This window comes from Schistocerca piceifrons, chromosome 2 (assembly GCF_021461385.2).
Source record: "Schistocerca piceifrons isolate TAMUIC-IGC-003096 chromosome 2, iqSchPice1.1, whole genome shotgun sequence".
Taxonomy (NCBI): Eukaryota; Metazoa; Arthropoda; class Insecta; order Orthoptera; family Acrididae; genus Schistocerca; species Schistocerca piceifrons.
Genome location: NC_060139.1, coordinates 1,013,206,546 through 1,013,230,549, shown reverse-complemented (window position 1 = coordinate 1,013,230,549; position 24,004 = coordinate 1,013,206,546). Strand labels below are relative to the sequence as shown.

At 46.9% G+C, this 24,004-nt stretch overlaps 1 protein-coding gene across 1 annotated transcript; it reads right to left on the bottom strand.

Annotated features, from left to right (window-relative positions):
- Positions 1–2,339: 2,339 nt before the first annotated feature.
- On the bottom strand, positions 2,340–22,051 carry LOC124776063 (trypsin-1-like). The gene is made up of 7 exons (XM_047250907.1): positions 22,003–22,051; positions 19,515–19,613; positions 17,566–17,699; positions 16,895–16,986; positions 4,692–4,804; positions 2,764–2,960; positions 2,340–2,483 (listed from the first exon to the last, which is right to left on the bottom strand). Exons 1-7 carry the CDS (start codon positions 22,049–22,051, stop codon positions 2,340–2,342), a joined length of 828 nt encoding a protein of 275 aa, XP_047106863.1.
- Between the last annotated feature and the right edge of the window lie 1,953 nt (positions 22,052–24,004).

The following is a 24,004-nucleotide window of genomic DNA, read 5'->3' as shown; positions in this document are numbered from 1 at the left end:
TTGCGACGTTTTCCGAAGAAAGAACAGTCGGTGCCCTAAGTTGTTTCCCTTACGGTAAACCGTCTTCTTCTTCAAATTTTCTCGTTAATCGGAGAATTGTGTTCCTTCGTGGAGCTCAACGCGTGTAAAATATTGCCTTGAATCTCCCTTAGGCTGTTGCGATGCACCACAAAGGAGAACTGCCTTAACACGCTTCTAAATAGATAAATGTCCATGCTCGGCCATGACGAAAAGCTAACTGCGAAACAAAGAACTGGCGACATTGTGGCAACACGACCCCTACTGACATTTCTATGAAAAAAAGAAACACTTGCGAGCGAAATGTTAATGATTATAACCAGTGATAAAATTTTTATTCAATTTTAAAATGTGTCAACTTTTCGTGCTCCACCTTGTTCCAAGTCCATTTATTTTCTGCTGCAGCTACAGGGTGTTTCAAAAATGACCGCTATATTTGAAACGGCAACAAAAACTAAACGAGCAGCGATAGAAATACACCGTTTGTTGCAATATGCTTGGGACAACAGTACATTTTCAGGCAGACAAACTTTCGAAATTACAATAGTTACAATTTTCAACAACAGATGGCGCTGCGGTCTGGGAAACTATATAGTATGATATTTTCCACATATCCACCATGCGTAGCAATAATATGGCGTAGTCTCTGAATGAAATTACCCGAAACCTTTGACAACGTGTCCGGCGGAATGGCTTTACATGCAGATGAGATGTACTGCTTCAGCTGTTCAATTGTTTCTGGATTCTGGCGGTACACCTGGTCTTTCAAGTGTCCCCACAGAAAGAAGTCACAGGGGTTCATGTCTGGCGAATAGGGAGGCCAATCCACGCCGCCTCCTGTATGTTTCGGATAGCCCAAAGCAATCACACGATCATCGAAATATTCATTCAGGAAATTAATGACGTCGGCCGTGCGATGTGGCCGGGCACCATCTTGCATAAACCACGAGGTGTTCGCAGTGTCGTCTAAGGCAGTTTGTACCGCCACAAATTCACGAAGAATGTCCAGATAGCGTGATGCAGTAATCGTTTCGGATCTGAAAAATGGGCCAATGATTCCTTTGGAAGAAATGACGGCCCAGACCAGTACTTTTTGAGGATGCAGGGACGATGGGACTGCAACATGGGGCTTTTCGGTTCTCCATATGCGCCAGTTCTGTTTATTGACGAAGCCGTCCAGGTAAAAATAAGCTTCGTCAGTAAACCAAATGCTGCCCACATGCATATCGCCGTCATCAATCCTGTGCACTATATCGTTAGCGAATGTCTCTCGTGCAGCAATGGTAGCGGCGCTGAGGGGTTGCCGCGTTTGAATTTTGTATGGATAGAGGTGTAAACTCTGGCGCATGAGACGATACGTGGACGTTGGCGTCATTTGGACCGCAGCTGCAACACGGCGAACGGAAACCCGAGGCCGCTGTTGGATCACCTGCTGCACTAGCTGCGCGTTGCCCTCTGTGGTTGCCGTACGCGGTCGCCCTACCTTTCCAGCACGTTCATCCGTCACGTTCCCAGTCCGTTGAAATTTTTCAAACAGATCGTTTATTGTATCGCTTTTCGGTCCTTTGGTTACATTAAACCTCCGTTGAAAACTTCGTCTTGTTGCAACAACACTGTGTTCTAGGCGGTGGAATTCCAACACCAGAAAAATCCTCTGTTCTAAGGAATAAACCATGTTGTCTACAGCACACTTGCACATTGTGAACAGCACACGCTTACAGCAGAAAGACGACGTACAGAATGGCGCACCCACAGACTGCGTTGTCTTCTATATCTTTCACATCACTTGCAGCGCCATCTGTTGTTGAAAATTGTAACTACTGTAATTTCGAAAGTTTGTCCGCCAGAAAATGTACTGTTGTCCCACGCATATTGCAACAAACGGTGTATTTCTATCGCTGCTCGTTTAGTTTTTATTGCCGTTTCAAATATACCGGTCATTTTTGAAACACCCTGTATAATTTTTGTTCTGTTAGAAAAGAGACATATACCAAAACTTTAAACGTACCCGTCTCAGTTTAAAGAAATATTGTTCAAAATTTGTAAGTATGCGAATTGTAAAACTCGTATAAAGAATATTTTAAGAGTGTGCGTTACATCGTAAGTTGGACTACCGCGAGTTATCAACAGGAGACTAGAAAATATAGAGAAAATTAACAGTAGTTCCAGAATGGTAATTTTATTAGCGTTATATTTGAAGATCCACAGTAGTTACAACAGTGATAATGGATACTGCAAGAAACTGAAACTGATGTGAGGTGATTTATTAAAGATAAATGTGTCACCGCATGTAAGTTGATTTATACGTGTGAAGTATCCATTCACAGATATTGATTGATGAAGTCCAGGTGAGCAGATACTCTGGTGAAGACGGACGGAGCGCCTTCGTATCCACACGGGTCTATTCCCCAGGAAACGACACCTATCAGTTCGTTGTTCTGCGCCAAGGGGCCGCCAGAGTCACCCTGAACACACAGAGACAGGAGATGAACAGCAAAGTTGAAAAATCTCAGCATTTCTAGAAAAATTAAACCCAGGACCTTTTATAGGTACTACACCTGGTAACAGATAGCTTCACAACCAACACTGTAATGAGTAAGAGGCAGACGAGTGAAAATAGTTCATATGCTCACTAACGCATGAGAGTACATTGAATTTTTTTCCTCGTTTGATAAATGCAAAATGAAGGGGAGTAATCCTAACGATATTCTGGACTAAATGTCCTGAAATATTTCTGGTACTTACACTGCATGTGGAGATGCCATCATAGAGAGGTCCCGTACAGACCATGGTGTCTGTAAGCGGATTTGATCCCATATTCAGGTCGTCTATGTTTTGTCTGCATGTTTCGTAGTCAATGATGGTGACGTCAACAGTCTGCAGAATATCGGGTGTGAAGGCCGTCTCCGTTGTACCCCAGCCAGAAACGACAGCGGTTGATCCTCCTACCAAAGACAGACCAAAAATTCGTAGCAGACATAGCATACTCACGGTAATAGGCTGGACAGTCAATTGAGGTGCTTAACCGTGTACATGGGAGTATTTACATGCAAATGAATTACAGATAATCGTAGTTTGCACGTAGCTGTATTGTCACTCTATGAGACAAACAGTTTCGTTCAGAAACGAACCATTCTTAAGTAAACGATGTTACACAGGTTATGTTACACACTTATAGAGCTTAGTAGATCAAGTTACACAGAAATCCACGGCATGCAACGTCGTCCAGCGACGATACCTGCGTCAAAGTTAAATGCACCAGCGCCTGTAATTGCATGTACAGGTGGAGCAAATAAAAGTGGCCCGGGCGAGTGGCAGCATTAACGGACAAGGAAACACCTACAGTTACTTCTAACAGGATGGAGCAACTGCTCATTTACCCGGCCGAATCTTGAATCACATTTGCACAGTCTTTATGCCTGACACAGTTGTTACCAGGAGTCATTCTCGTTGCGGTCCTAGATTGCTACCCAGGTCACCTGATCTGTCAACGTGCGATTACTTTGTGTGGGGAGCTCACAAGCCTACAGTGTATCGCAACAGGCCTCATAATATTCAAGAACTACAGCAGAACATTTCGGATGAGACTGCAGCAATTACAGCAGCCCAGCTTCGAACTATCTTCAGCAACTTGCTGACCGGGGCTCAAAAGTGCCAAGAGATTCATTCAGCATCTACTATGGTCAGGTTAGTACTGTAATTCCTTTCCCCTACTGTGTTTCTTTGTATCCTGGAACTGTGTTTTCCGGACCACTTTTACTTTCTCCAACCTATATGTAGAGGGTGATTCTCTGACATCTCTGACAGTGGTATATTGTACAGGTAGTGTTGTTGTTAAGATTGTAGGTAGGCAACTTTGAGAGGTGGCAGTACGGACTAAAACAAAAAAAAAGTGAGTAAATATGGGCTCAAAAATTCATACCTTAAGAGCCATGAGTATATGTTCGATAGAGCAGATGTGTTTCACAGCAGCAAAGGTGAACAAGTGCCTACAGCTCCTCAGGTATGCATTTGAGAGTCCATGTTCACCAGACTTTTTGTCTTGTCGTGGTCTATACTACGAAATCTGAAGGTTGCGTAACCTATAATCGTAGCAACAACAGCACCGGTCCTTGCATTATTCGACTGTCAGTAGTGTGAGCATAATTTTCGCTAGTAACTAACGAATCGCTCGTTTGCGAACGAGAGACCCTTACTACACATTGATACATTCACTCATCTCCAACGTCCTTGAAAGTTCGTGACATCATCACGGAATCACCCTGTATGCACATACATTTACAGGCGACACCGCCTGTATCCCGACGCTCTGTATCATCGTTGTTCCGGGAACGGATTCCTACGTCAAACATGATCTAATCTCCTCTGCAACCGCTAGAAGTGTGTAACATGAATTGTGATACGCACTGTGTAGCGTGACCCCATAATCAGATGCATGACAAATCATAAATGTTGCCATGAACCAAGATGTTAATTCAGTTATAGTAGTGGAACACATACAGTACATAGAAGATACTATGGCTCATCAAATCCCTAGATTGAAATGTCATGTGATCATGGGTCTTAAAAACATGAGCACGGATGGTAGTACGAATATCTTAATACAAGGAAGTTTCTCCTTGCAACATTCGTCTTACAAGTGAGGTAACAGCTACAGTTCTTATTTTGCATACCTTCAGGTACTGAATCAGCGCTGGGTAAGCTGATGACTTGGGCATAATCGTCCAGCGTCAACGAAGACTGCAGTATGAAGACAGCGATGTCGTTTGCAGCTACGGCGAGACCGCTAAAGGAGAAAAAATCGTTTTCTGTTATTAGCTGCCTCCTTAATATGTAACCATAATGTCAATTTTAAAAAAGATTTCGTCGAACACTGCTCTACTAGTCTAACAACGGGACGGCATCTGCTAGTCATCAATGATTTCGTCCCAGTTTACAGTAAATCCAGGGCTTCACCAGAACAGAAAGTGGGCGCTCCATATGGCAAAGCGCTTATAAAAAACAGCATTTTTGACACGTATGGGGACAGCCATGAGGCACTCAAGCGAGCGTAGTTTCCAGACTGTGGTTGGAGCAGCAAGAAGAGTTCGCAACCGCAATCTGAGGGTCGCGTAGTCGAGTCCTTATGCACAGAGGCTTTTTACATTCGGTTCTACGTTACTTATACTGCAAATAAACCGAAATATTGCTTCATTATTCTATACTAATACTAAAACTGTAAAACCTTTCTATCTGTTTGTATAAGATGATCTCCAAAGCTACTAAACGAATTTTCATGGTATTTTCATAGATAACTTGAGTGTAGCTTGGAGCAACATGTAGGCTTTATTTCATCAAAATCGCATCACGGCTATTTTTTCTTTACTGTTATGTCATCACACACACACACTCACACAAAGACACACATCCTTGTGGGCAGGGGGTGGGCTGTCAGTAGATACACTTTGTCATTCTACAGCCACATAAAAGTAAAATTTAAAAAAGACGAATTATAAAAGCTGGACATGGTGATTAACAAAAATAAACGCTTTGTACGAAAAAATACAAATCCTCGGTTGCATAAGTTAAAACAGAAAAGTTTGATTTGGTGATTCATTAAAATACATACACAGACGAATGAAAAATGTATGTCACACAAGAATATATAAATCACATAGATAATTGCATACAGTAAAACGGAAAGGCCGATGTGTTGACTGAATTGGATAACACGGAAAAATGATAATGTGACTTAAAGTTTTACCCAAGACGGTATTGTCTGTTTGTTTGAACATGCTACACTCCGAATCTACTAGACGATTTTTCATGAGGTTTCCACAGATAACTTGAGCGCAGCGCGGGGCAACGTACGGACCTTATTTAATCAAAATCGGATAACAAAAAAAAGCCGCAATTTGCGATTCTGCTACGCTCACAATGGAAACTCTTCACTGCATACTCCTCAGATTTTGTGGTAAGATAGCCCAGTGGATAGCCGGCCGAGGTGGCCGCGCGGTTCTAGGCGCTACAGTCTGGGACCGAGCGACCGCTAGGGACGCAGGTTCGAATCCTGCCTCGGGCATGGATGTGTGTGTTGTCCTTAGGTTTGTTAGGTTTAAGTAGTTCTAATTTCCAGGGGACTGATGACCTCAGATGTTAAGTCCCATAGTGCTCAGAGCCATTTGAACCATTTGAACCCAGTGGATAACCCGTTAAAAACTGAGCACAGATCAAGCATGAAAACAGGAGGAAAGTGTACTGAACTTTGAGAAATGAATCAATATCGAAACAGTGAACAGTCCAAACTTAGGAAGAGCAACGTCTTACGAATTTAAAAATTCATGACATCGTAGTTATGAGGTCATACTGTTGAAATGCAAAGGGGCAGATCCGTCTTCAGATGTTGGCCATGCCCATTTTTTCCTCAAAATTATGAACTCTCCGTCCGGTCACTGATGTGCCTGTTCGCTGTATTCAGATTTGTATCTCTGTCGTAGATCAACGTCCGTTTACAGCGAGAGGTGTAAGGAAGGAATTTCCAGAGTTACTCGTACGTACCTCCTATTCGCTCCACGAAAGTATCACATGTTATGACTCTTGCGTTCCGTTTTAGAAGTTTTTAGTCTTGAATTCGTTTGTGGTAAGAAGGGTCACACCCGTTTCGTTTGTTGTTTTCATTTCTGTGAGAGGTCCATGCGACATCTCGCCTGCTCTCACTATTCATCGCATTTATTTGCAACGGTAATATGTTCTCACCACGCGACTCATTTTCTATAACTGAAGTATAGAATTACAGTTGCCAAGAATACAGAAGGAGAGCTGACACGTCAACGACCGACGGAAAGTTCATAATTTTTGAGAAAGAAAAATTATGGTACGAGCGAGATTCGAACACAGATGACAGATCCTCGCCTTGCAGTCAAACACCGTGACCACACAACCACAACACCGCAGATCTGGCTGTTTGATGTATGTTCCACATCTTATGCTTGGACCGTTCACTGTTTCTACTTCGCTGCTTTTTCACAGTTCAGTATAGCTTCTTCCCGTTTTCATACATGACCTGTTTTGTTAAACCTCGTCTCCAGTTTTGTAACAGCCTCTTCGCTACTGCTGTGGAGGCCGAGTTGCCACTGTTGTTACGATAGGCCGAGTTCGTGAGCTCGTGAAACCACAGTGGCAGGTAACAGGATAGGAGAACTAAGGTACTACAACACTCCAACAAATTAGTAACAAAGTCGCACAAATCAGTTAAAAGGATTTACTTAGCTTGTTGACTTGTTGAATAATGAAGTCTGCAACACTGCATGTAATATAACACAAAAAAGGCCCTCAATGGCTAAGTGCAATCTTAGGTAAACTTCAAAGTACATAGTGTTCCGGACAAATGACAAGCGCCGGCACGAAGATCGAGAACGTTACAGTAGAGAGGTCTGTGATACGGCGTCAGCCAATAGCACGCTGACTAGGACGTTACAACAAGAGCGACCTCTACACGAAGAGAATAAAAACGACGTTCCGCCTAGCCTCGGCCGCACTAAAAGACGAGCAGTGACTTACGAACTTGTGTGATCTGTTATTGTTTACATGGAAATTGTATACATCGAAGGACATTGATTATTTGCATGTCGCCAATTGCTTGCGACGCCAACATTGTACATCCGCTAAGTTAAGTATTGTCAATTCAATTACTGTTTTAAATTCTATTAATATGATTTACGTGTGTGTTATCTAGCTATCCGAGAAAACAGCTTCCTAGGCTCCCCATATTACACGAGTAGGCCGGATTCCACACATAGCAAATGCAATTAAAAATGAATGTTCACGTCTAAGAAATCACTAAACATTGTTCCCTGTTTAACTCAGCTCTGGACGATGATCTACAACCAAGTGGGCGAGAGCTGCTTTTCTCTCTTCTGTGAAGGCTTCTGTCCGTTGTCGGTCATTGGCGGACTGTACTCGGCCGGCAAATGGCCGATGAGATGTCGATATCTTCATCATCAGCGCCGCCCTTGGCGCTGGTGGACTCGCGCGAGTGGCGAGTCTCTACGGTCCTGTCACCAGCTCGAATCTTTGAGCCTGTGGTGCTTTCGCACTGCCTGTGTGTTTCTCGGATGATATAGCATTCTGTGTTCAGATTTTGACACGCTACCCACTTGGCCATTTTACCACTAAATCTGAGGGGGTTGCAATGTGATGTTTCCCATGTTAGTACACTACTGACTGCTTTTGCTCCCCACTACCACCCTTCCGCCAACTTTACCTATCTAAACAAGACACAACTTGTGGCTCAGCTATTGCAGGCTGGTCCTCTACATCACGTGGGTCAACAAAATTTATGGTACTGCTTAACTTTTTGGAAACTGAGTGAAATGAAACATTCTGTTAAATTTGGAATGAAATGCTTTGTTAAAACACCTCTTTTATGTTCGTTAAAAGCCGAGGCACCTTTTTCTCAGGGCGCTATCGCCAGAAATACACTACTGGCCATTAAAATTGCTACACCATGAAGATGACGTGCTACAGACGCGAAATTTAACCGACATGAAGAAGATGCTGTGATATGCAAATGATTAGCTTTTCAGAGCATTCACACAAGGTTGGCGCCGGTGGCGACACCTACAACGTGCTGTCATGAGGAAAGTTTCCAACCGATTTCTCATACACAAACAGCAGTTGACCGGCGTTGACTGGTAAAACGTTGTTGTGATGCCTCGTGTAAGCGGGAGAAATGCGTACCATCAAGTTTCTAACTTTGATAAAGGTCGGATTGTAGCTTATCGCGACTGCGGTTTATCGTATCGTGACATTCCTGCTCGAGTTGGTCGAGATCCAACGACTATTAGCAGAACATGGAATCGGTGGGTTCAGCAGGGTAATACGGAACACCGTGCTCGATCCCAACGGCCTCGTATCACTAGCAGTCTAGATGACAGGCATCTTAACCGCATGGCTGTAACGGATCGTGCAGCCACGTCCCGATCCCTGAGTCAACAGATGGGGACGTTTGGAAGACAACAACCATCTGCACGAACAGTTCTACGACGTTTGCAGCAGCATGGACTATCAGCTCGGAGACCATGCCTGCGGTCACCCTTGACGCTGCTTCACAGACAGGAGCGCTTGCGATGGTGAACTCAACAACGAACCTGAGTGCACGAATGGCAAAACGTCATTTTTTCGGATGAATCCAGGTTCTGTTTACAGCATCATGATGGTCGCATCCGTGTTTGGCGACATCGCAGTGAACGCACTTTGGAAGCTTGTATTCGTCATCGCCATACTGGCGTATCACCCGGCGTGATGGTATGGGGTGCCATTGGTTACACGTCTCGGTCACTTCTTGTTCGCATTGACGGCACTTTGAACAGTGGACGTTACACTTCAGATGTGTTACGACCTGTGGCTCTCCCCTTCATTCGACCCCTGCGAAACCCTAAATTTCAGCGGGATAATGCATGACCGCATGTTGTAGGTCCTGTACGGGCCTTTCTGGATACAGAAAATGTTTGACTGCTGCCTTAGCCAGCACATTCTCCAGATCTCTCACCAATTGAAAACGTCTGTTCAATGGTGGCCGAGCAACTGGCTCGTCACAATACGCCAGTCACTACTCTTGATGAACTGTGGTATGGTGTTGAAGCTGCATGGGCAGCTGTACCTCTACACGCCATCCAAGCTCTGTTTGACTCAATGCCCAGGCGTATCAAGGTCGTTATTACGGCCAGAGGTGGTTGTTCTGGGTACTGATTTCTCAGGATCTAGCACCCAAATTGTGTGAAAATGTAATCACATGTCAGTTCTAGTATAATATATTTGTCCACTGAATACCCGTTTATGATCTGCATTTTTTCTTGGTGTAGCAATTTTAATGGCCAGTAGTGTAGTTCGGATTTTTACCTTAGAGACGGCGCAGTACACCAAACAACCAATAGATGGCGTCATTAGTTTTGTATTATACCAAAGAACCAACAGGGGTCTCTGTTCTTTGTTGTTTCTCTTTCGTTTTTTACCTCAAGGACAGAAGTATGTTCTGATGTTTAGATCAACTACGTAACTAAACGCCGTAACTTGTCTTTAAAAATACAAACTAACATTGAATTTACAAGACGAGAACGTACGCTCTTACAGGGTTTTCTTTGTCTATTTTAAACTTAAAGCTACTGTTTTCCTTGTTTTGACACATCTCCGGCGGTACACCGAAAGGTTACCGCCCTTCGATGGTGCAATCTTTCGCGCTAATCGAAGTGTTAGGGTTTACAGGTGCCAGCCAGCCAGCCCAGCCCAGCCCAGCAGCAGCAGCAGCAGCAGCAGCAGTTCCCGGTCCCGGCCTGCAGCAGTGGTCCCGCCGCCAGCCAGCCAGCCAGCCAGCCAGCGAGCCAGCCAGCCAGCCAGCCAGCAGCCCTCCGGTGCCAGCAGCAGTCCCGCCAGCAGCAGTCCCGCCAGCAGCAGTCCCGTCAGCAGCAGTCCAGGCAGCAGCAGCGGCAGCAGCAGCAGCAGCAGCAGCCGCAGCCGCAGCCGCCCCGGCCCCGTCCGCGGCAGCAGCGTTCCTGCCTCTCGCCGTCGCCGTCGCCGTTCGCCGTCGCCGTTCGCCGTCGCCGTTCGACGTTCGCCGTTCGCCGTCGCCGTTCGCCGTCGCCGTCGCCGTCCGTCGTCCCCCAGTGTGTGTCCTGTCCTTTTAGTGCTGTGTTTTTTCTTTCTTCTCCTTGTCGTCATGTCTGCCCCCACCACCACCGTCACAACCACCACCACCGCCATCGTGTATACGTCCCCTTCCGCCTCCTCCACCACTATCACTTGGTGTGCCCAGTCCCACCCCCCTCCTTCCATCCCTCCCCTCCTCTCTATCCCTTCGCCCTCGCTTTTTGTCGCCCCCTCTCCCGCCTCTTCCTCTCGTTCTGATCCCTTCCCCCCCCTCCCCCAGCCTGTCACTGCCGCTCCGGCTCGGGTGGTGGCCCGTCGGGCCACTGCCCACGCCCAGCTCTCCCCGTCGCCATCGCCGTCACCGCCGCCACCACCACCACCGCCATCTTCATCGACTTCACCGTCGCCGTCACTGCCACCTTCGCCTGCACCATCACAGTCATTATCTCCGGCGCCGCCTGCTGCATCCGTGCCGGGACCTGCCCCTTCCCACCACCTCCCCATTGTTCCCGTCCCTCTTGTCACCACCCGCCCATCTGCCGCTGTCAAACGCCCTAGTGCCGCCCCCACTCCCTCTGCTCATAAAAAGGCTCCACCCCGCCCCCCATCCCCACCCCAAAATGCCATGGACGTCTCCCCACCAGGCCCCGCTCCCTCCTCCTCCTCCTCCTCCTCCTCCTCCTCCCCACCCGGTCTCTACAAATATCTCCTGTCCCGTCCCGATCCTTCATTCCTCGAGGCCCGGAATCTCTCCCTCCTCCTCCGCCAACATTTCCCTGGCGCCCCCATCTCTCTCCTTACTCCCAGACGGGATTCCGTTCTCATCTCCTCCCCCAGCCCAACCCTCCATACTGACATCCTCTCCCGCCTCCCCATCACCCGTTTTGGCCCTAACGCCTCCCTCACCCCTGCTCCCTCCCCATCTCCTACCCGCCAACCCCAACCCCCGCGTCGCCCGCCGACCCTCACCGCCGTGATCACTCGGCTTAGTCCGTCGATCACGGAGGAGGAGGTGTTGGCGGAGCTGAAGGCCCATCCCACCCTGGAGGTGCGGGCAGTCCGCCGCATTTTTAACGCGACCGGCCCCACCCGCCTTATGCGGGTGTTCTCTGAGGACGCCCCCTCCATTGACCGTCTCCTGAAGGAGGGTGCCCTCCTCTTCAATCAGCGGTACAAAGTCGACCCCTCCCGTTCCCCCCCTCAATCCCTGCGCTGCCAGAGATGTCTGCGCTATAATGCACACACAACAGCCGAGTGCCGCGAGGCCCCCACATGCCCGCATTGTCGCCAAGCGCACTTCCTCCGGCAGTGCCCCAACCTCCAATCCCCTCCCTCCTGTAATACCTGCAGCCTCCCCCACCCTACCTACTCCCAAAAGTGTAAAGCCCGGCCCCCTCCCACCACCCCTGAACTCACCGTCCCTGTCCGTCCCCTGGACGCCCCCACCCCTCCTGGCAATTCCCTTCGTCCCCCTCCCACTGCTGAGGACATCATCAGGTTCCTCACCATTGTCCTCCAAAACGTCCATCCCTTTCAGCGCCCCCACACCCTCCAACAGATCTCCCTCGCCGCCCGTTCCATATTCCACCTTAAAATGTACGCCACCTATTCCAATAACCAGGCCCATTTCACCTTCTCCCGCCTTGACACCCTCGTCTAAATCCTTATCATGGCACGACAGCATCGTATCCTTTTCAACAATATCCGCTCCCTTCCCGCCAACAAGAACCTTTTCCTGCACACCCTTGCTACCCACCGTGTGGATGCCTTCCTCCTGAATGAAACCTTCCTCCAACCCCACCACTCCATCCACACCTCCCCCTATCTCCTCCACCGCTCCGATAATCCCCTCCCAGTTGCGCGTGGCGGAGTTGCCATTGGCCACCACCGCCAGATCCCCGTTCGGCTCCAACCTCTCCTTCCCGACCCCACCGAACACCTGATCCTTAGTCTCTTCTTCCCTGGCCTTACCATTACCTGCGCCACCATCTATGTCCGCCCTAACGCCCCTCTTCCCTTCGACTTCCTCTCCCACATTGACCGTACCTTCTCCTCCTACGTGATCGCCGCCGACCTCAACATCCATAGTCGTTCCGCCGCCCAGTTACGGCGGTGGCATCGGTTCCTCTCCTCCCTTCAAGGCGACCTCATTCCCATCCCCCAGCACACCCGTCCCGAATCCAACTCCACTCCTGATGTTATCCTCTCCTCCCCCAACCTCCTTGGCCGCATAACGGTGGATGTCCTGGAACCTATTGGTAGCGACCATCTCCCTGTCCTCCTCACCGTATCGGACGGTCGTCGCCCTCGCCCCGACCCTCGTACTGATCCTCCCCCTAAGTATGTCCACGATTATTCCCGAGCCGACTGGAATGCCTACCGGGATACCCTCTCCACCCAGGTCGATAGCCACCCTCTCACCTACCACCACCCTGACGATGTCACCCATGCCGCCTCCTTTCTCCAGCAGACCTTGTCTGAGGCCGTGGAGGCCCACGTTCCTACTGTCGCCATCCACCCCCACCGTCCTACCTTACCCCCGCAGGCCGTTCTCCTCCTCCGTGAATCCCGTCGTCTCTACCGTGCCTTCCTCCGCACGCGTGACCCGGACACACTACGACGCCACCGGCAACTCCAGCGACACGTTCGTAATTTGCTCGCGGCTAAGAAACGCCGGGACTGGCGACAGACATGCACCCGTTTGAATGAAACCCTACCAATCAACTCGTCCAAGTTCTGGTCGGCCTTCCGTCGCCTTACCGGAACTAAACCCTCCCCCTACTATCCTCTTCTCCACGATGATCACCCCTTCCCTGACGCCCTTAGTAAGGCCAATCACTTTGCCTCCTACCTCTCCGATGTTTTCTCCATCCCCGATGATCCTCAGTTCGATTACTCCCTCTTCCCGGATATCCGCGATCGAACTGACACCTCTGTCCCTCCCCTCGCTCCTGGTTTCCAGTACTTGGACAACATTACACACACGGAACTCAATACCCCTATCACTACACAGGATCTCATTGATACACTCCGCACAAAACGCAACACCGCTCCTGGTCACGATCGTGCCACCTACCGTCACCTTCGTGAAGCTCCTGTCTCTTTCCTCTCCACCCTGGCCAGGCTCTACAATGTAGTCCTGTCCACCGGTTACTACCCCGACCTGTGGAAAACCTCCCGCATCCTCATGTTCCTTAAACCTAGCAAACCGCCGTCCGCCGTCTCCTCTTACCGTCCTATCAGCCTTACCTCGGTCTTCAGCAAGGTCCTGGAATCTATCCTCACCCGCCGCATCCACCAGCATCTCCGCCAGCACCGCCTCCTTCCCGTCACCCAGTGTGGCTTTCGGCCATCCTTCTCTTCCGACGATCTTCTCCTTCACCTCACTCATCTCCTCTCCGAACAGCTTAATTCCCGTCGCTCCGCCATCTTCCTCTCCCTTGACCTCGAACGCGCTTATGACCGTGTCTGGCATTCCGGTCTCCTCTTCAAGCTCCAAACCTTTGCCCTTCCCATTAACTACGTCCGTCTGATCGGTTCCTTTCTCTCCCGCCGTCCTTCCTATGTCACCATCCATAACACAGATTCCTACACTTTTTTTCCCTCCGCCGGTGTGCCCCAAGGCTCCGTCCTCTCCCCCCTTCTGTACCTTTTGTACACGGCGGACATGCCGCCGCCGTCACCCCCCGTCCACCTTCTCCAGTTTGCCGATGACACTGCCTTCCTTGCTCTTGCCCCCACCCTACAACGCTCCCAACGCCTTCTCCAATCCCATCTTGACCGCTTCACTGCTTGGTGCAACCAGTGGTTGCTTAAGGTCAATCCCTCCAAAACCCAGGCGATCATTGTAGGCAAAACCACCCCTTCCTTCCGCCTCCTTGATTTCTATCTCACCGTTTATGGCCGTCCTATCGCTCTCACCCCCACCCTTAAGTACCTTGGCGTCACCCTCGACCGTCGCCTCTCCTGGACTCCCCATCTCCAGACCATCCAAGCCAAGGCACGTTCCCGACTCCGTCTCCTCAAGCTCCTTTCCGGCCGTACGTGGGGTCTGGACCCCTCCACCATCCTACACACCTATAAGTCCCTCATCCGCCCTATCCTCTGTTACGCCCATCCCGCCTGGATCTCCGCCCCCCCTTCCTTTTATAAATCCCTCCAAATCCTTGAACGCCATGCTCTCCGCCTTGCCTATCGCATCCGTCTCCCCTCCCCCACGCGGATCCTGTATGATCTTATCTCCTTCCCTCACCTCCTCCTCTTCCTCGAAAGGATACGAATCCTCTACACCTCCCGTAAACTCGATCCTCCCCACCCGCTCGTCTCCCCGATCCTCTCCCACCCCCGCCCGCTGCCGCGCCTGTACTCTCATGTCCCACCCGGTCTCCATCTCTCCACCCTCCTTACCCTCTCCCAAGGTGGCTTCCGCCAGCTCCCCCTACCTGATGATGCCCTCCTCCCCTCCATCTACCCCTCCTACCAACTTTGATCCTCCCGCCCTCCTCCCGTGCTTGCTCCTCCGGGCACCCTCCCTCCCTTCTCTCCCTTTTTCCCTCCCTCCTCCTTTTCTCTCCCCTTCTCCCCCGGGCCTCCCCTCCCCTGTCCCTCTCCCTCTTGCCCCCGTCTCCCCCGCCGTTGGCATCCTTTTCTCCCCTCTCCCCCCACCTCCCCCCTGTTCCACTCTTGGCAGGTCCCCGGACTCGCACACGCTACGTGGACTTTCGCGCGCCGGAGATCGCCGCCATCAGTGTCTTGTGTGTGCCGTCATGTTTCGTGTTCAGTGTTTCCCGTCATGCTCCGTTGTTCACCAGTGCCATCGTCTTCTTCAGTATCTGTGCGTCGTCTCAACAGTTTGCAGTGTGGTTTATCGTCAAGTGTGAACGGCTCCGTGTTTGTCTCTCTGTGTCTCCTATTTTATCGCCCACCATTTTGTGACTTTTCTGTTTTTCTCCTGTTTTTTGTGCTTCTGTCTCATTTGGCTGAAGAGCAGCGTATTGTGCTGCTGCCAGCCTGCTTATTGTATAGGCATTAAAATGACAATAAAGTAAAAAAAAAAAAAAAAAAAAAAAAAACTTGTTTTGATTGGTTTCACCAGGAAAAATTGAATTTATTGACTAAGTAATCCATAAGGAATCTGTTTTTTAACAAGTGCAGTATGCAAAGACGATTCTTTAATCTTCGGCGCGAAGCACGGGCGTGTAGCTAGTGTTTTCATGAAAGACATGTAAAAAAAAAGCCGATGAAAAATTTGGGATAGCGAACAAATTTCCTATAAAGTATTATGCTTTCAAAAACCCTAAGGATTCTACAAACAAACCAAAAAGTTTGGTGAGGCGTACACGAGAACCTCGCATATAAAATTAGATCGTTTCATTATTTCACAGTTGATGATTCACACGTGCTGGGATTATATTCATCGTAAGAACTGGGGAAGTAATAATTTTCTCGGTATCTTGCAAACGTTATAAACGCCATATTTTTGCAATCACGTGGTTGTTTTAAATTTTCTTTAGAAAACCAAACTTCATGTGCATTAACGAAAGGTTCTCTCTCATCGTATAGTTTGGAAGTAAACCTTGTACAAAGCCGCACGAAGGTAAAAATGAAACTAACGGAATACGAAGTCCTATACGCCCTAACTACAGTCCCTTCTCGGAAAGTTGGAGAATCATCGTGAAGGCTGTAGGTAAAACCTTGTCAAAAATTTTCCTCTGTCTTTCTTTTCCATGGCTCTTACGAAAATGTTAACAAATGATATATACTGAGTGTTATTACTGTTTATTTGCAGTCTAAGTACCCTCGCACATCCCTGCCGATCTTGGTATATTTTCTAAAGGCTAGAGCTCCTACTTCTGTCAGTTTTATTTCTGGCCATGCCCTGCTTATACCATGAATAAGGACGGAATCGGTAGTGACGAGTAGGCGATATCCTCTTATAAGCATCACAAACGAAAATGTATGTTGAACTGAATATATGATGTTGACACTATTCATTATTGTCAAGTTGTTCTGCGAGTTGTGGAATTAATTATATACGTTCTCGATCGCAAACGTCTTCACAGACGTATAATGTCACTGTTCTAACCAGGAAAATATGTTTCATTGCAGTGAATCAATAGTCGCTTCAACTGACAATTCAAGCAATTGTGTTTTATGGAGAAATATATTAATAGGCAGTGACTGATTATTTGTGGACTATGACAACATCACAATATCAAAGAGGCTTCAGAGATTTGCCGGATTACGTACTCACCCAGGATAGTCGGGATGTACGATCTGCTCTGAGACTCGAATCTCCTGTTCACTTCCCTCGTTGCTGCTTAAGTCGTAGTCTCCAGCCACAGCCTGTCAGCAAAAGAAAATGGTCTTTCACTGAGTGTAGACAGGTTAGGTATTACTGATAATTTGTCACGTCTGGTAAGTGAACTCATTCACTGCATGCATTACTTACTTTCCTTCCGTCTGTTGCTTTCTCATATTAGTATTTATATTTTACTTTTTTGCATTAAATATTTCTATTAAGTACTGCATCGTCACTATAACAACCAACCGTCAGCAGACGAATCGAACATGTAAGGCAGCTATGTTCGTTGCGTAGAAAGTGGAACACAACTTGCCTTTCGACTGGATAGGAGCTTACAGCTGTGGCGAGACGGAATTCCATTTTCCTACTGAATGTCTTAAAGAAATTGTTGATTTTAAGCATTCAGTCTCGAAGTTAGTAGGTCACATGGAATTATCCACAAGTACGGCTGTCTGGCAAAATCTTAAGCTGCATCACTTTTATTCTGCAGGATTAAGTATCGTTCCATAATATCAGGACGAGACGTCTTTTAGATTCGGCTAAAGCCTCAAAATCGAAAAAAATTTCCGAGGAGAAATCTTAATGCAAACAGTGTAATATTCTCTTGTAAGCATACTCACGACGTAGTGTCCAATATCGACAGCGCAGTGTCCAGCGGTGAGGATGGCACTGCTGGAGATGATGGAGCCGCCACAGTTGTGGTACTGGAGAAACAGCAGCACGTACTGCAGGGACACCTGATAAGGAAACTCACCTGCGAAAATGAACCGTGTCACATTACACATAAACACTCTGCTTGAATTCAGAAAACATTTTGTTCCTTTATCTTGTGGGCGTAATTTATGAAATACGATTGCAGTTATATAAAGTCATTAGTTTGTGACCGAATACGTGACATACTGAGGTATGAAATGTGTCCATTCCTCAAGATAGTGTTTGCAGTGTGTATCTGTTGTTCGCGTGTGATTGTGAAGGGTGCTTCAAGCAGCTCATCGTATCACCAGTTGCCCTTCAGAAGCACTTTCGCCATTGGACTATACCCAGAAAAGATCTTGGAAATTATGAAACACTCGAAAGAAATGCGATACTTTCATTAAATTTAACATGCAGTCGCCAGTAACTGTGACTGTACTGTTGGATGTTATGATGGCATATTTTCGTATATCGTAAATTCTATTTTCGACACTTAGTTTTTGTGCGAAAGAGCTTTATGCAGAAGTCTACGTGATTTTGTGTGAGATAAGTATTTCTAATGGTGTAAATTTTTATTAGAGAAAGAACATCCCGACGACTCTGATTTGTTCTTTCATTGAAGGTCACTGTATCGAATATATCAATGAGTTTAGCTACCTGCTATGAAGTGATAATATGCTGGGTAGTAGGTAAATGGAATTCAAAGCAATGAAATGGTGGTTGCGGCAGCATAGTAATCATGTACGATAGCTACAACGGCGAATTACTAGATACCCTAATCTCCCCTTGGTGCTGAAATATATGACGTCATTGGGAGAAGCAGCTTCCGGTGGAGAGAGGAAAACAACGATCCATCAGCGGTGTTGCTCTTTCAGACCACAGATCAGAAATGAAGCCTTTGGGTAAATCTCCTTCAGATAGGGCACGTCCTTTATTCAAGGAGTGCTTAATTAGTTTACGCCCATCTATTCACCTGCATGAGAGCTTCTTCAAACGGAAAATTTTTCTTGCAGGGTTGCTTTATTTACTGAAACTGCTTTTTTACTGTGGGTGTCTTACGTCGCTTGAAAGGTATGTGTAAATTTACGCAATAGTATTTTCATTAATACAATTTTCGTTTATTCTTCAGTCTGACTTGCACATTTTTAGTTGAATTGCACGTATCTGTCACTCTGGATTATCTTCAGCTCTAAAAGAAAAGTAACAATACAGCTTCTGATTCCCTCGGGACAAAGACATGGGCTATACTGGTCCAAAAAAATACAGTAGTCTCTTTTGCAAGAGTTTTATTAATAATGACGCATTTCACACGGTTAGAACACCTTCAGATTATCTAGAACAGCGCAGACCGCATTAGCCATATTTAAATGACATTTGTGTGATGATATTTAAAGAGAAGTGTACAATTGTCAAATATGGGCATAGGGAAGCCATACAATGGTAAATGCACTGCGAAGGTAGGTTAGCAACCAACAACAACAGTAACGGGTAACGGAGTATAAAAAGTAGATTTTATTCAAGGTGTCTCTGTGAATATGTCTGGTCGTAATGTAATCCCATCATGTTTGTCTCAATATTACGTCTCACAGCCCAAGTCAGAAGACATATGTGGAAGACAATACTTTACAAGGTACTGATCGATGGTTTATATTACCTATACATTGAAATTTGTTGACATCATAGTAATCAATCGACTACATCTAGTGATGGTTTGAAATCGGCATCTCCCATTCGTTTTAATATGTTAGTGAACACAACTGTGGAGTCATTTACGCTGTCCGCAGAAAATTCCACCTGCACCTCGCTTGACGTGTATCACGCTTATTTAATCGAGTAGTCTGTCTCAAGGAAAGACCCTCAGCAGATGGATGCTCACCTCTGGTGGCGTCGTGTCCCCCGTAGATACGCCCCCTGGAGACAGAGAAGCGGCGAGCTGGTCCAGTGTGGGGCAGACGACGCAATGGCAGAGTCGAACCTGCAGACAAAAGCATCCAGCAGACAGTGAAACAACGAACCAAAAATTTTTCTTTAGTAGTTACACTACTGGCCATTAAAAATGCTACACCACGAAGATGACCTGCTACAGACGCGAAATTTAACCAACACGAAGAAGATGCTGTGATATGCAAATGATTAGTTTTTTAGAGCATTTACATAAAGTTGGCGCCGGTGGCGACACCTACAACGTGCTGACATGAGGAAAGTTTCCAACCGATTTCTCATACACAGACAGCAGTTGACCGGCGTTGCCTGGTGAAACGTTATTGTGATGCCTCGTGTAAGGAGGAGAAATGAGTACTATCACGTTTCCGACTTCGATAAAGGTCGGATTGTAGCCTATCGCGATTGCGGTTTATCGTATCACGACATTGCTGCTCGCTTTGGTCGAGATCCAATGACTGTAAGCAGAATATGGAATCGGTGGGTTCAGGAGGGTAATACGGAACGCCGTGCTGGATCCCAATGGCCTCGTATCAAAAGCAGTCCAGATGATAGGCATCTTATCCGCATGGCTGTAACGGATCGTACGGTCACGTCTCGATCCCTCAGTCAACAGATGGGGACGTTTGAAGGACAACAACCATCTGCACGAACTGGTCGACGGTGTTTGCAGCAGCATGGACTATTAGCTCGGAGACCGTGGCTGCGGTTACCCTTGACGCTGCATCACAGACAGGAGCGCCTGCGATGGTGTTCTCAACAACGAACCTGGCTGCGCGAATGGCAAAACGTCTTTTTTTCGGATGAATCAAGGTTCTGTTTACAGCACCATGATGGTCGCATCCCTGTTTGGCGAAATGGCGTGGGACGCACATTGGAAGCGTGTATTCGTCATCGCCATACTGGCGTATCACCTGACGTGATGGTATGGGGTGCCATTGGTTATACGTTTCGCTCACCTCTTGTTCGCCATGACGGCACTTTGAACAGTGGACGTTACATTTCAGATGTGTTACGATCCATGGCTCTATCCTTCATTCGATCCCTGTGAAATGCTACATTTCAGCAGGATAATGCACGACCGCATGTTGCAGGTCCTGTACAGGCCTTTCTGGATACAGAAAATGTTCGACTGCTGCCTTGGCCAGCACATTCTCCAGATATCTCATCAATTGAAAACGTCTGGTCAATGGTAGCCGAGCAACTGGCTCGTCGCAATACGCCAGTCACTACTCTTGATGAACCGTGGTATCATGTTGAAGCTGCAAGGGCAGCTGTACCTGTACACGCCATCCAAGCTCTGTTTGACTCAATGCCCACGCGTATCAAGGCCGTTATTACGGCCAGAGGTGGTTGTTATAGGTACTGATTGTGGTTTCACCGCCAGACACCACACTTGCTAGGTGGTAGCCTTAAAATCGGCCGCGGTCCGTTAGTATACGTCGGACCCGCGTGTCGCTACTATCAGTGATTGCAGACCGAGCGCCGCCACACGGCAGGTCTAGAGAGACTTCCTAGCACTCGCCCCAGTTGGACAACCGACTTTGCTAGCGATGGTTCACTGACAAAATACGCTCTCATTTGCCGAGACAATAGTTAGCATAGCCTTCAGCTACGTCATTTGCTACGACCTAGCAAGGCGCCATTACCAGTTACTATTGATATTATGAATAATGTACCGTCAAGAGCGACGTTCGCCAGTTATGGATTAAAGTTAAGTATTCCACCAGCTACGTCCGTTTTTTCAAAATTCTATTTTCCTTGTCCTGTTCCAGACCTTACGCCAGCCTGCGTGAGCTAAAACGCGTGCCTTTCGGCCTCCTCTAGTAACCCGGTGTTGCCTCTCCTGCCAACCACAACACTGCTTTCTCAGGATCTATGCACCCAAATCGTGTGAGAATGTAATCGCATGTCAGTTCTAGTGTAATATATATGTCCAATGAATAGCCGTTTATCATCTGCATTTCTTCTTGGTGTAGCAATTTTAATGGCCAGTAGTGTATCATAACGAAAGGTGATCTAACATGAAGTATGAGCAAGGATGCTGACAGGCAGAATTTTTACATCCGGGTCGATGTGCGTTTCAGAAGTCGACACATCAGGTACGTCTACCGCTCATTCCTCGCCACTCCTCCCAACCTCCCTGATGCTCTCTCACGGCGGATGAGATGAGCATCGTGGGGACACGGATTAGAGTGGAGAGTATGACTGCGATGGAACACAACAGTGTTGGGTGAACTTTTAAATAACTGTCAGAGGGTTATTCCCAGATCCTAATGTGAAAGCACTGCTCGCAAGGTGAATCTGTCAATACCTCAGACATGATTTAAATTCCGTTTCACTTGTCGCAAAAGCTCAGGGCAGCTAGAGCTCCACTAAAGACTGCTGTGTTAATTTCAGTGCTGTGTACTGTAAGTACTTACCCAGCACACAGGCGACGAGCGCCAACACGAGGAGCGTCTGCCTCAGCATCTTGAGGAGTTATTTTGTGGCCTGGATGGTCTGCGGTGGTTTAAATACGCGTTTAAATGATTACTCGTGAGCAGGTGACCTTTACACTGGCCGTCATGTTGAGTAGCTGAAATGATTGGCATCTCAGCTTATCTCTGGTACTCCATTCAATGTAACAATAAGTGATTGAAATCTGGTTTTTCCTGACGAACGGTTTTCCATCATCGTGCGATAGCTATTCGTCTTCCATCTCATTGATGATAAGTGAGCAGAGATTTAGCAGATGACAAGGGTACATTAAGAGGCCACAAGAACGTCCTTCGGACCCCTCTCGATAATATCATTTTTCAGAAAGCAAAGAGCACTAACTGTGCATTTTGTATTGAGACCTGTACTCCCTACAAGTAGTATCTTAAGTAGTATCCCTGTGGAAAGCCGTAACGTATAACGTAACAGCCCTCTGATGTGTCGAGCAGTTTTTTGCTTTAAACGAAAGCTAGTTTTGTGAAACCGAGCTTTAACATTGTGATGACATATCATGCAGTGTAACACACACACATTTTGAAAGAAGTCTTCTCTCCAATGGAAATCGAAGTAGTGTGTAAATTAGGTTTCTGCAGTTCTGGTCCACTTTATTTAAGGCATAATAATTCAATAATCTATGTAATACTGACTACTTTCATGACAATTTTTTTAAATTGTTACAAAAATATAACTGGATTGTTTTTCATCATCGGTACACTTAGGGGTTTTTATTTTGAGAAATGATATTCACATATTAGTATTGTGATAATTCATATCTGTAGTTAGACAATCAGATATGGTGGACATGTTGCGGTACTAAAGCTGTGCCGTATGAACTTACTCAGAGCTATATTGCATGTTTCTAAAAATTTCGTTCAGAAAATTGCTGCTGTTCACCATTCGGTAATTGCAATTCGAGTACCGCTCAGCTCGACGACTCTCATTTTCGTCTAGGCACGTTCCGGTCCCAAATAAGCACAAGGAAAACAGGATACAGTCTTTTCCATCAAACTGGCCCGAGGCAGTCGTTAGAGGACATATCAAAGCCATGTGTTGGGTGTTGGTGCATCGATGTACCGAGAGATTTAAGCACAACAACTAATTATCAGTTTTAAAATGTAGTCTTTTCCTCGAAACACGTCGGACACTGTTGGTAATCCTTCCTAGATCATTTCAAATGTTATTAATAGCCCATTTTTACTTATGAATTGAATTTTAACGAATTTCTCCATCCTTTACTGTCCCATCTTTCTTACATGATTCAGATATGGACTGGTTGTCAGTGGTAATGGACGGATCTAGGTAGATGTGGATTCAGAGCAGTGATATGGGCTAGTGATACTGGTCTCTCTAAAGTTAATAGGCCTCATTCTTTTAGATTTTGAGAACGAAATGACCCAATTTTGTTAAGTCTTTATGAAATACCTAGTAGAAGAGGAACATCTTTATATAAAACATGGCGCTTCAGTCTTTGATCGCTAGTCTTTATTTTCAGTTACCGGTTTCGGGCTAGCTGCCCATGTTCAGATCATATGTTGTAGTTACAGAGTAACTTGTTCGTACTGTCATATGACAACGAACCGTGTGTTCTGTGGGAACAATTTACTCTGTAACTACAACATATGATATGAATATGGGCAGCTAGCCCGAAACCGGTAATTGAAAACAAAGAATAGAGATCGAAGACTGAAACGCCATATTTTATTTAATGAACGATCGCGGAATTTCCATTGAGACAATCATGTCTAGTTTTGATGAACATGTTTATGACTTTGTTCCTTGAGTTCACACTCTTGTGATAACTGGAGGTAGGGACGGAAGGATGAGAAGCTGAAGGATGTTGATTTAAGGATGAGGTGTGTAGTTGGTGTTTGTTGCGTGGGGTTGGTTTTGTGTGGAGAGCATTTCGAAAAACATCAGAGAAGAATGCAAAAGGTTCTGCAAGCCAGC